Source organism: Falco punctatus (assembly GCF_963210335.1).
Source record: "Falco punctatus genome assembly, chromosome: 6".
Taxonomy (NCBI): domain Eukaryota; kingdom Metazoa; phylum Chordata; class Aves; order Falconiformes; family Falconidae; genus Falco; species Falco punctatus.
In genome coordinates this window covers 26,407,829-26,421,505 of record NC_137585.1, presented here as the reverse complement: position 1 = coordinate 26,421,505, position 13,677 = coordinate 26,407,829, and the positions used below count along the sequence as shown (strand labels likewise).

The following is a 13,677-nucleotide window of genomic DNA, read 5'->3' as shown; positions in this document are numbered from 1 at the left end:
GCCCTACACCCACAGGCATGCAAAGATGCTTTCCCCATATCCAAAAGAGAACCCTGACCCAATTGTCATCCACTATTGATAGTTAGCCTCCACTTCAAGCCCCATCTATAGGTTCAAAGGCTTAGAAGGGCCAGCTGGTGAAGACCCAGGCAAAGCAAGCACCAACTGCCTCAGCCTTGGCCATATCCACTGTTCGCAGTCAGCACCGAGCCTGTATCTCCTTTGTTTCTCTTTTTTAGTTCTTTAACTGCTGATGCAGCTCTGGAAGTTCTTCTTGTTGTCTTTGATGTCCCTTACGAGTTACTCTAGTGGAATGTTGGCTTTCTTAATACCATCTCTGCATATGCAGACAGTATTTTTATATCCTTGAATGAGCCTGTCCTTATTTTACCTCTTGCAAAAGTCTTCTGCATTGACCCTCAGTCATGAGTTCCCTCCACACTGCTCTCCGTACATGTCTACTCATTTTCCTGGACATTTGTACTGACAAATGTTTTGTGCTCCAACGAGGTTCTCCTTAAAGGCATACCAGGTCTCTTGAGCTTAGCTGTTCTTTAACTCACTGGATCCCACCGATTAGCTTAGTAAATAAGCCAAAGTTTGCTCTTAGTCTTATGAATTCCATGCAGCAAGAAGGCAATAAACACAAGACTCACCTGGAGTCTCACTGATGCACAAGATCCATAATTTTTTTTTTTAGTCATTTGCTCAGAACGTTGATTGTTGCATACTTCAAGTTAGTAAAATGATAATGGACTTCTATTGGCTGCAGATTTTAAGTCATCTTACAAGAACCTGCTGCTTTCCTTCTATTTTTAGACTTTGTAAATGCTTTGTGGAGCCAATGTAAATAAAGCATCTGCAGAAAAAAATCTTTATAAGGAAACATGTCCAATAAATAACTGGGGAACTTCCAACAAGAAAATTGGTTGAAGGGGGTATAAACTTTGTCCATTGCTTTTCATAGCACAAACTAATAAATCTTTTATTATCTGAACAAATGGGAAAAAACCTGCAAAGAACTCCTGCAACACAATACAAGTTTACTGCAGGACGACACAGTATTCCCTATGACTTTTTCAGTGGTACAACAATAATAAATATTTGAGAACAACATTAAGGAACTGTGAAGTAGGAGAGATTTCTCAGTGAGACATGGTAATTCCTGAAGAATTCTCTTATGAAAAGCAACGCATCTACTTTGACACCCAAGACAGAATGGTGGCAATTTTGCAGTTTCTGTCATACACAAATTGTAAAAGTCTTACTGGCTAAATCATGCTTTTAGTGATACATACATATATGGTTTACTAAATTTTAATTCTGTTATTGGGAAATATAAGCTAACACATTTTTACAGGGATCTCATCCACAGAAACATTATCCAAACAGATGCTTTGAAAATAGGTTCTCTGCAGTAGCTATCCTGGAAGAGTTCAACATACTATAACTAAAAAACAGCAAGATTTTTTTCTTTCTTTGTTTTACAAACATGAATTATTCTGAAATAAAAGGTCAGCACAAGTGCAATTCCAGAGCAGTTCCACAAGGGAACTGCTTTGGTTGTAATAGCTATTGTAGCAAAATTTTCCTGTGTGAACCAGGAACACCCCAAGGTAGGCTGGTTCTAAGCAGCCAACAAGTTTAAAAATGCATTTCCTAATCAGAAAAGAATTTTTAAGTTTCAAGCAGGCCTGATGAATTATTGTAAGACATTCTTTGAAACAAAATTATACTTCTAGAAAGATGCAGAAGAGCTAACAGGCTGATCTCAACTTGAGAAAGCAGTGAAATAATGCACTGCTGGATGTTGCACAATATATTTTCTCTGTAATAGATCTCATCCAGATTACAAGACTGTTCTTCCTGCAGGCCATTCCCCACTCACTTGAATAAAGAACTTTCCTGAATCAGTCACAAAGAAACTGGAAGCCACAGAAGCTCCCTCCACAAAGGACAGCTTATGTAGAAGTAGTAAGGAAATCCAGAATTCACAAAGCTCAGTCTAAATTCTTCAGGAACCATGTATTTGCATCATACCAAAATGTAAATATATGCCAAACAACAGTAAATAGATAAAAGGTTTGCAGATGTATTCTTTCTCAACTCATCAATTGCCAAAGTCCTCCAATACTTAAGAAAAAAGTAACTCATGTAATTTAAAGATAGATTAAAAAAGAACTCCTTTAGGTCAGATCATGGAACTATGGTATTTGAAGTAGTATTGCTTATACTATATTCATTACTTTTTCAGTAAAATTAATCAAAACAAAGCCAATGTGTATTATCAAATTTTAAAAGTTCTAAACAAGAAAGATTTAAAAAAATATAACTATGAAGAGAAAGCCAATCAACCTTTTGGCTACTATATGACAAATGTTTTCTAAGAACTTCAAAGCCATTTTCTCTCCAGATTCTGAAACACATTTGCCAGGGCTGTCTGCTTTAATATTCTTCCCATTACTTTTCCTGAAAACATGTTTCCTTTGCACTGTATCCTGTGGACAAGATACAAGGTCCATTCTAATTAAAATACAGGTTTTCCAAGAAAAACAATTGCCAATCACAAGACGAACAGGACCCAGGCAGGAAGCATACAAAACTAGTGGAAGGGAAAAAAAAGAAAAAGAACCATTTAATTCACATGCTTCTACAACTGCATATTCTCTCCACTCTTCCAAAATAACTGGGCACTTGCAAACAATAAAATCAATTTAAATCTGCAAATTTAAAAATGCAAAATAAAGCCAAAGATCAATTTAAAAGATGTTTAATATACTAAAAATCTGTAGAGATTGAAGGCAACATCACAGTTACTAGACCTATAATTTTAATTAATCTGAAGTCTGTACATAGGCACAGCGAAAACACTATCCTTCCAATCATAGTGGCCTTCAGGACCTAAAAAGTATCGCTGTTCAGAAACTGAGAGGGCCCCATCAGAGAAAAGAAACAGCAAAATGCCAAATGTTGTTTGTACTATATAACTATAGCAGCAAAATCTATTTTATATCTGGTAAATGTAACCAGCTAATTAATGTCAGCTTCACTTTGCTGCTTGTCTGAAACAGGCACCAGAATGGCTCAGGGCCTGGTCTGACAGGAGGAAGGGATGGCAAAAAGGAAAACAGTTATGCAAAATATTTGGGAGAAAAACCAAGCTCTCCCCAGGCAGCATTGCCAGGGCTGAAGCCATGCTCTAGTTGCATCCCCTTTTACAAATGTAGATACAATGTCTTTTTGCATCTGCTTGAAATCCCTGAGAAAAAAAAACAAAACAAAACACAACCGCCAACAAACCAAAGGCCACCCAACAAAAAAAACCAAAACCAAACACAAGAGAGAAGGAAGATATTCCCGAGTCCAGCCTGGCATGGGGTTTGTCCTGGTTGCTTGGTACAAGCAGGAATTTCCTTCACTTAAAACTGGCTTTTTGCCAACACAATGTAGGATACCTTGAACAAACCAAGTAAGGTGAAGTGGCTTAAATTTCTGTTCCCCTGACAGGGAAAGGTCACAGCTTTGTAGGGCAACTGAAGTTTAAAACCACAGTACCAGTCTCTCCCAGACCAGATGCTTTGATACAGCATCCACTGAATTCTTCTCTTCATAAGTAGTCAGGACCATACATTAGATTCTTACTGCTGTCAAATTCTTAACAGGCAAATTACTATCCTAACTGTTTAGCCTAACAGAATATACAGTTATACATATTCAAATGCTCAAGCTATCTGTTATCTCAGATCAAGAAATGTTCCTCCTCAGCAACAAAAAATGGTTTAGCACTGAAATATCAAACATGATACTTATTCCAAACAGCAAAAAAAAAAAAAGAATGAAGTGTAATGCTCATCTGTGAGCCAATCACAGCAGCTAATGAAACAGTTTTTTCTGATGGAAACATTCAACAAAACAGCCTATGTTAAACTGTACCTCCCCATTTAAAGTCCCAAAACAGCATTAACTGAAGACTGAACAAAAGTACTATATATATGTACATCTGGAAGGTAATTTAAAAAATCTCATTCTGAATTTCATTAGTTGCTAGATCAATTTCACCATGATGTCTCTACTAGAATCAACACTACCAAGTGCAAACAAAGCCCACAATTTGGTTTTATAACTTCAGTATTGGAAGAAGTTCCTAAATAACTTTGTATATAGCTAAGTTAATGACTTTTAAAAATGCAAAACAGATACCAAGAATTAAGAAACTAAAAAAAAAAAAACAACCAAAAAACCCCCCATTAATTTCTACGCATCTCTAGGTAGAGATTTTTTTGTTTGGTTGTGGGGTTTTTTTTAAATTTATTCTAAAACTCATGCCCACTTTTGTAGTGTGGGCATTTCATTTTTGTGACAGCATCTGTGTACCTTTAACATACAAAAGGCCATAACTAACCAAATTTCGTCCTCCTGCCTCCTTTTATTATAGTTTTAATGTGTTTGGTTCAGGCACTTCAGTACTTGTAAAGGACTAACAGGGTGGTATTGATCACAAAGCATTTGTACAAAACACATCAGAAGCTTAGATATTACAGTATTATTGAACAAATATTGTTTATATAGTATTCTCAGCCTGGACATTTTATTTGCACTTCAGTAATACAGTTCTAAAAATGTAACTGAAATACTGAATGGGGAAAAGAAAAAACCAAACCCCTATCTGAGAACGGCAAAAAAACCCTGAAATAGTGATGAAAAGTTGGCAGTCTGAGGGTGCCCTCCAAGTTCTATCAGCAGTAGAGTCTTCAGTTTTCCTAACAGACCCTGTACTAGATACAGAAATAACTTACTTGGTATTTATGTGGAGAATGAAAAGGAATTCTCACATGACTGAGTCACAGGAACACCACTAGAAGAAGTACAAGAGGCCATCTGAGTGTGTAACATTTACTGATAAATATTTTGTAATTAGTACCAAAATCCATCTAGAAAGAGGAAATTTTAAGACGCTTCTACTGTTCAGAACACAAGGATGGTAGGAAATGAATCCCAAAACAACAGAGGAGGGGCAAAGGAGACATGGGAAACAGAAAACATTCAAAGCTAAATTAAGAATTATAAGCAGTTTCTAGTTGTACATACTCTAGAATAATTTGATGCACAGAAGTAGAAAGATGCACAGAGAACTGAAGAAAGACACAAGCACAAAAAAAAGGGTAGAGAAGAAACATATGACAGGTGACAACAAGAAACAGCAAAAACTACTTTAAGAAGCATTTTTCTTCTCCTTGCTGAATACATAAAAAGGTCATTTAAGAAAAGCAACAGGCCAAAAAAGGGGGTGAAAAGCATAATCAATTAACAGAGTTACAGAAATCTTAACCAGTAGCATTTGTTTCCTATGAATAAAAATGTAGGTGCAAAATTCAAAACTCTTTGTGAATATTATTCAAAGAGGAAGTAAAGCCTGCATATGCCAGTGGGCTACAAACAAAACAACTGTGTGAACAAACTTAAAAGGCCGCACAGCACATAACCAGAAACATCTCAAGAAACAAGACTGTTTCAAGGCATATCTCAAAAAAACATGGAAGCAAGCTACCAGCAGTAAAACTATCAGCTCTAAGGCCATATTTAAGACATCTCCACAAATCTGGTCTACAATAAACTAACTTCAAATGAATACAGTAAAAAAACTTTATTTAAATTATTTTAAGACTAACTGCATAAAATAAACCATCTACAGAATTACCACGTCAGTAAATACAGTTATTTCTTCCAACAACCCTGACTAAAAACCAAAACAAAAAAAAACAAGATACAAATTGCCAGAAATTTCGCTATGTATTTTCCTGGAGTCTATAGAAGTCTTTGTTTCGGCATACTAAGAAATATCACACTAATTCAAGGAGTTTTATGAATATACTGAATACAGCACTAAATGGATATTAATACTGATGGGTAAACTACTGAAGTCAAATGCATGTCAATACTGTCTTAACTCTCAGTATCTAATGTACACACTTAAAAAAGTTAACTAGGACAAAGTTGTTTAAAAGGATGATAATTAAAAAAATGCCACTTCAATGAATTTCATAAAGTGAAACAAAAGAACACTTTACTTATTTTACAGAGAAAAACATCACACCTCTGCGTTGCACTTTGTTGCAGAACTAAACTAAAACAGACCCCAAACAAACAAAAAAGCAGCTTGCTTGTATGATTTTTAATGTAACGGAAAACAAATGTCTTCATAAAGCGACTGAATCCTGTCAGCTACAAAAATAGCAAGTACCTAATAAAGCTCAACAGCACGAAGTCCCTCCCACCCAATTCAAGTATTTCAGATCTATTTTATAAAGTGGCTGATACAAACTCAATGAATCTGATTTGTATTGGTAAAACAGAATGACAGCTGGCTGTCTCCCAGCCAGTTTGACACTTCAGTGTTTGTTTAGTGTTTGGCTTTCAGCAAACCTACTCCATGCTTCAGCAACGTGCAAGTTTTAAATATACAGCTTGTGTGTTTTAAGTCATATAATGAAATCCCTGACTGCACAGCTGCTGGTATTACTCTTAGGTGGGCATCGTACTGTCAGGTAGCATCACACATTCAATAAATACTGTTAATTTCAAGACACAGAAAGAGAGATCCATTAATTCAAGTTTCAGTTGGGTTTAACGTTTCATTTTCAGTTCTCTTATGACTGCTGCTGTTCTGGTCACACATGTTCTGCTGCCAAAAGTTTTGCCGAAGAACGGCATCCCATTTGAATAGATCTGCACGGGTCTGAGCTATCTTCGGGCCCAGGAGCAACACTATCGGGCAGAGACGCGCACACCGTTAGAGCCAACAACGGCTGGCTTCGCCTCCCACAGTCATTCCCCACCGCCAGCTAAGACAAAGAGGTGCGAACGGCAGGAGAACTCGCAGCACGGGGAAACGACCCAGGCGGGCACGATGCCATTCCGCTACCGCACCCCTCTGACTGAGACCCGCTTCGCGGCGGCTGCCAGCGAGGGGCCGCCACCGACCCGCGGCAGCCGCCGGGGCGCAGGGCCGGCAGGGGCCCCGGGCGGGCGGCGCCACCCACGCCCGTGGTGCGGGGGCAGACACGGGGCCACAGGGCCAGGCCGCCCCGGCAGCCCTGCGAGCGCCTCAGCCGTTCACACGGCTGCCGAGAGGCGGAGGGGAGGGCGGGGGGTGAAAGGGGCACTGGCACTGCAAATGGCAGGGAGGCAGAGCAGCTCGCCGAGGGAACGGCGGCGGGGGAAAGCGAGCGGCCGCGGCAGACGTCCCGGCCGCCCCCGTGCCCTTGGCGGAGGCAGGTCAGCAGCACCGACGCAACGGACGCCCCGAGTCTGCCCTCAAGGCGGCCAAGGCCGGCGTCGCCCGCTCCCCGGCCCCGGCCTGCCCCGCCGCCCCGCCCCGCCCCGCCTCGCCTCACCTGCGTGCCCACCACCACGATCTGCGGGAGCTGGATGATGTCGGCCCCCACCGTGTTGAACACATCCTGCAGCTTGTTAATCACGGGGATCAGCGCCTCCATAGCGGCGGGGGAGGGCGAGGGCCGGGGAAGGCGTCGGCGATGAATGGGCGCGACGGGCAGCGGCTCCCGTCAGCCGCCCTCTCCGCCTGCCGCCATTGGCGCCGGCCCCCGCGCACGGCGCGGCCCCCAGCAGGCAGTGCGCGCCCGGGGCGCCGCGCCGCCAGGCATCATGGGAGCTGTAGTGCGGGGGGGGCGGTGCGGGATGTGCGGGCGCCCTCTCAGGCGGCGGCGCGCTGGGGGCTGTTGGCCGCCGTTCTTCGCCGCTCCCCCCCCGCCCGAGGACGCGGAGTTTCTGCCTGGCAAGCGCCCAGGGCCCAAAGGCCTTCGAGGATAAGGCAGCGTTGCCGTTGTGGCCGTGTATTACAAGCCATTCCCAGGTTTTACTCTACCTTTTGGTGCAACAAAGCTGATCCCCTCAGGGGAGCCCCAGCAGCAGCACAGCTGGGGGTGTTTGGGCGGCAGGCCTCGCCAGATTTCAGCAAGCAGTGTGGAGTGGCCACGTTTATTTGAGGCACAACGTTTTGAAAACCCTTGAGAAGCAGGAAACAACCAAACCGTGCCCCCCCTGCCCTCCCCACTGCTTCACCAGGTGTGCCGGTGGCACGGCCTGAAGACAGCAAGGAAAGGTGCTGGATGACAAACTGCTGGACCCTGTCAGTGTCTGGTGTTGCAAAACCAACCGAGCAGGAAAATAAAACTGCTGGGAGTGAGGAGGAAGCGTTACGGAGGTCTCTTCAGGGGGAGAAAATAACCAGAGAAGACCAGGTCCTTCGAACTGTGCAGCAAAAAGGATATTCTCCCATTGCTGTTCATGTATTGAAAATTGCAACAGAGACATTTAAAACGGCTATATTTATTCTGTTTGCTTTTTCTGTGGATATTTTTGTTTTCACTGTCAGTCTCTTGGCTAATCTGCATCTGAAATTTTCTAACTCAGATGAATACTATTAGGTTTGGTTGAGGTGTCTGGCAGGGCATGAGGAGTGGGAAACAGTGAGATCTGCTCAGCTGCGTTATACAAAAAGATAGAATGACACCAGAGGATGACTTGTGATGCGAGATCACAACAAACAAGTCTCCAATATTTAAATGTCTTCCCCTTGAGTGCATTTTCTCAAAGATAAATTATGAATATGCTAGCATGTTCAATGTGTTAAATTCTGGCTTGTCCTTTCTTGGAAGCCAACATAGTAAAAATGCTTCTGAAAGTTTGAAGTTCTGGATGGCATTAGAATTTGTATTGTTATTCTATACAAATTAGTCTTTCCCAGTCTTCGTGTCTTGAAACTCTCAAATGTTGAAGGAAAGAACATACAAAGGAAGTATGTTCTTCTCTGTATATCTTTACAACAAAGTTTCTCATTCTTTAGAATGAGGAAATTTCACACTGCTTGTCAGAGGGCATTTTGTGCTTTATACATAAAGCATAAAGATGGCTAAGCAAATTGAAACACTCAAAAATTGGTGTATGCAGTACAGAGAGAATCAACTAACACATAACATTTTATGAAGAAGGTCCTGAACGACCTCTTGGTGAGGAGTTCTTGTCATAGCCGTACAGACATGATTATCCAGCAGTTTCACCCATTAGCTTTCAGTGTGCTTCAGCCAGTTGCTCTCAGAGATCATTAATACCAGGATGCCATTTGGCATCTTCTTCTCCAGCTTCCAGGATTACAGCGAACTTTCCCCGCATTGTACACCTGACACAGCAAATACTCTTTCTAAAGGGTTTGCTGTTCCCTGGCTAGTGTGGAGGCTCATTTCCTCTCCTTCCTTGACTCCCTGGAAGAAAAAGAAAAGAAAGAAGAAAAAGAGGGGAAAAAAAAGCATCCTAGTTGCACAGAAATAGAAGTTGCTGGCACCTGAAGTAGATAACACTAGCTTATTTCTCTATGAGTATCTCTTTTCTCCTGATGTTTTCATTTTGCCATATGACCTCATGGACACCACTGTGAAACGGAGAAAGTGCAACCTGGTTTATGTTTTAATTTAGACCAGAAGTGGGACATCTCTGAAAGAATGTAGAAATGGAAAAGGGTCAGAGAGGGACAGGAAGGATGATGAAAACTGTGGAACAGCTTCAACATCAACACTAAGCTAGGAGTCTTCACTCTACAAAAGAAATGGGGAGGAGTAGGGAGGATTAGAGGTCTGTGTAATCACTATCAGGCTGGAGTGTCAGTTTTGTTTACCCTACCTTCCAACATAAAGTGTTTGGGGAGTGTCTAATGAAACTAGGAGCCAGGTCAGAACAAAATAAAGAGAGTAGCCCCTCACAGGTGGGTCAGTGACCTGTTGAGCTCCTTGCCAAAGAATGTTGTAGACAGTAGAAATTTAAATTCATTCAGATGATGTTTGGACAAGTTTAAGGAAGAGAAATGTATTGCATATAAATAAATAGCTATGTAGGAATCAAAACTAGCTCTGGATGTTTCTGAGCTGACAATGGATGGAAGCTGGGAGAGTATCATGCAGAAGCACTGTGTGTGCTTACCCTTTAATCTGTCCCAGTATGGCTATTCTTAGAATTTTATCAGAATAATATTTCAAGAATCACACAGCGAAAATATCAGTTGCTGAACCAAGTTGAGATAACATAGTCGCCCAGCAGAGATGTCAAAAGTCTTATCAAGGGCTAGATACCCAAATGGAGAAGCACAGCACAGATGGAGGAAGTGAATTGATGAAGGAAAGCAACAAGAAAGTACTAAAGAAGATACAAGACTGAGAAACACCAGAATGCAAAGCTTAATATGTTGTACATTTCTGGCTAAAAAGCTGGAAGTGCTTTTGCTATGAATTGTCATGTACTGCACCAATTTATAAAATCCAGCACTTCAGCCCAGTTGAGGACTGTGCCAAAACAAACATTTTAACAAGAAATGGCCTTCTGTAGCTTTAACCTTCCATGGCCCACCTACATTGTACTCAGCAAGAAGCTCAAAGATCTGATACGAGGCAGTAGTTAGATTGGTTATTTACTAAAGTTAATTGACAGGAGAAAGCAGGAACTGCCACACTGAATCTGCTCTGATATCAAACTCCCTCAGAATCTCATCTCTAAGACTGTCCAGCATCGGCTGTCTGGGGAAAATATAAAAATGCAATGTAATAAGATCTGATTCCCAAATCGTTTATTAAATAATTTTGGTATTGCTGTAAGATCGGAAGTAGACAGTTCAATTTTTCTTCCCCTTTAAGTTACTGGAAACTAGATTGCTTCATTTACCATGTAATAGTTTTTTGTCCCATCAAGCTAAATTCTTGGCTCCAATGACGTCCTATGACAGTAAATTCCATGATCTAATTATGCATAGTGTAAAACATCAATTTGGTGTCTGTTGTAAATCTGTCATCTTCTAATTTCATTATAAGCTTCCTTGGGTTTACGTTTGAAGTCAGGAGAACAAAATTTCCAGTCTTTCTTCTCCATTATATGAATTCTTTATAGTTTTGCATAATAATCTGCTTCCATTTTTACTCAGTAGTTTTTGCTCAGACAGCTGGAGTCTCTTTATATTGACATATTGACAGTAGTGGACAAGTCATTTGCCATTTAATTCATTTCTGCAAAACAAGGAAACAACAAACTAGCATCTCAGTAAAGGATATTTCATGTCCATTGTATTTGTATTGAGAAAGAAATACTTGATTACCATACTGAAATGTATCAAGTATGTAACATAGCATTTGTGCTGCATACATACTGCACAAACACTATTAGCAAAATACTTCTCTAAATTATTCCTTGGTAATGTCACCGTTTGGAACCATGCAACACAGCGAGTATATGGGTCTTGCAGAGCCTGATTTTTATGTGAAGCCAAAAAGAATGGTGGTTTTGTGTTCTCCAGAGCAGCCTCATTGCAGATGTTACACTTTCTCATAGCACTTATACCAGACATCTGCACAGCAAACACCGTTAGAAGTGAAGATAAATAAATTCCTGAAATCCTTTGACAGGATGACGCTTCATTTGGATGTTCTACACAGATTTCCCAAGCTGACAGGTTGTTCTTTTTTTCCAGAAGAAACAGAAATCAGAGGTTTCAAAATAGCCCAGGGATTCTATTGAGTTGGCAAAGTGAGCTTTTCTACCCATTTCAGCGGCTGAAAGAAGGTCACAGAAGAAGGAATCCCCAAGTTACATATTACCTGTGCTGAGACCTAGCCTCTGACAAAACAAAATAACCTCGGGGCAAATATGCAACTTTGCTGGATGATATGAGGAACTAAACAACAGAGTTCCTTCTATTCTTTCACTCTATCCACATGAAAGTTATTTACCTAAATTCCTTCAATATTTGGGGTGTTAACACAACTTCTTGTAAAACACACATGCAGAAAGGAAAGCAGGTTTCACCTTAAGGAAGGGGCAGGGCACAGAGGGTAAGAGCCACAGGGCAAACACAGCAGTCAAAGTTCATCAATCAGTAACAAAGCCCGAGCACTCTGTGAGGCATCAGTGTTTCTGACAAGGCCAACAGAGGTAAAAGCTTCCATTGGAGATGAAAATAATCTCTGCATCCTTTTGAGCTGCTGTACAACAGTGCTGCCTCCCCCTGCCAACTGTGGTGGTTAGACTTCTTGGAACAACAAACGCAACAGTAACAGTTGCTTCAGTGAATGATTTTCACCACTCCAGTGGTGTGCAGTCCAATTTTAAGGTGAAGGCTTCTAACTTTAAAGGACAAAGGTTTTGGGAATAAAGCCCATAACCTCCTGTCTGCTATCAGGAAAGCAATTTTTTATTGAAAAACAAAAAGCAGACTTAGCATTCAGCTGAGGCATTTTAACTAGAAAGGAAAACAGAAGAAGCCTTACCCCAACCAAATGTTACCCCAAACAAAGCTTGCTGGTATTCAGGAGGAATGGAGCTTGTATCTTCTACTTCTGGGTCTAGTATTTTAAATAAGGCTATCTCCTGTGGTCTTTTAAAGATAAAATAGTATGCCAAAAGGAGTGGGTTTTTAATTTTTATTTTTATTATAGATGTTTTCTTGTGCATGCTGCTTTTTATGTTATGATTGGTACCATTCTAAGTCTAAATTGGAAATAGAACTATCAAATATATGTGATTTACAACATCACAGCCTGCATGTAAGACTAATGGATGCTTCAGGTGTATTTATCTAAAGCTTTTTACTCCAGCTTAGAGTTGCATTTCTGGAGTTGACACTGGATGTCTTACCTGCCATGCTTTGCTTAGTGTCACAGAATTGTCTTGAAGCACATGGATATGACTCTTTCCATGTGACACAGAACTGCAAGATGCACTTCAACCACTAAAGAACATTGTTAATAGGACCAGAGTAGTGCTAGTCTGAAACTGAATTCCAAAATACAACATAGGTAAGGTAAACCTTTTGTAAATGCTGTGGCCCAAAGCCTTGAGCTAAAAGATTTGGATTCTCTTTTGCAAGCCAAGGAACAAGTGAGTAATGCAGAACAGGCAAAGCAGGTAGTTCTACATAGCTAGGCAATAGGTTTAAACAAAATTGTGGTTGAAATCTTCCATCACAGGGTGATTCATTTAATTTAACGCTGTGGAAGGCTCCTCTATTCAGTAGCAGAGTCCAAAACCTATCTCCCTGAAGCAGGGACCCTTACCTAGAATTTGAAAAAATGGACATACTATGCTAAAACATGTTCAAAAGAGAGCACAAACATCCAGCCTTACTTTAGAACACAAGCTCACAAAATCAGAGATACAAGTTCAGTGTTCGGTGGATCCAGAAGAGAGTTCATTTTCATGTATTCCCCACGCAAAAGTGCTGTGACTGCCTGGCTCGAGACAGGAGCAGGGAGGGGCAGAAGAGAACGTGAGGCTATGGGAGGCCAAAGAAAGAAAGGGTAATTCCAGGTTCTGCTCCCAAGACAATTTCTGTTTCTTGAGCCATGGGGTATTTTTACATTACAAATGCATAAATCAAATGTAGAAACCCTCTGGAATCTTTAAGTTAAGTAGATTGGTATTCAGTAAAACTAACACGAAGAAGTTTTGGGATCTGGAAATCGATCTGCAGCCCACTGAGTCTTACCCCAGATTCTTAGCTAAGGCTCTGTTCCATAAGGAGATGCTTCTGACAGCAGAGATTTCCTTTATTTAGCAAACAAAAATATATTAAGATTTGGTGGTTGAAATTCTTCTCTTTATAAGATCCTGATGGTTAGAAGC

At 40.9% G+C, this 13,677-nt stretch overlaps 1 protein-coding gene across 4 annotated transcripts in view; it reads right to left on the bottom strand.

Moving 5' to 3' along the window:
- DNM1L (dynamin 1 like) overlaps window positions 1–7,636 on the bottom strand; it is a 42,288-nt gene extending 34,652 nt beyond the window's left edge. For 2 of the 4 annotated variants that reach the window (XM_080392307.1, XM_080392306.1), the window contains exon 1: window positions 7,395–7,635. In XM_080392307.1, coding sequence (XP_080248433.1) covers window positions 7,395–7,496 — 102 coding nt within the window. In that variant the 5' untranslated portion in view covers window positions 7,497–7,635. Of the gene's footprint in view, window positions 1–7,394 lie in introns of all 4 variants that reach the window. The other 2 variants (XM_080392305.1, XM_080392308.1) reach the window with 2 other exon arrangements.
- Window positions 7,637–13,677: the final 6,041 nt, after the last annotated feature.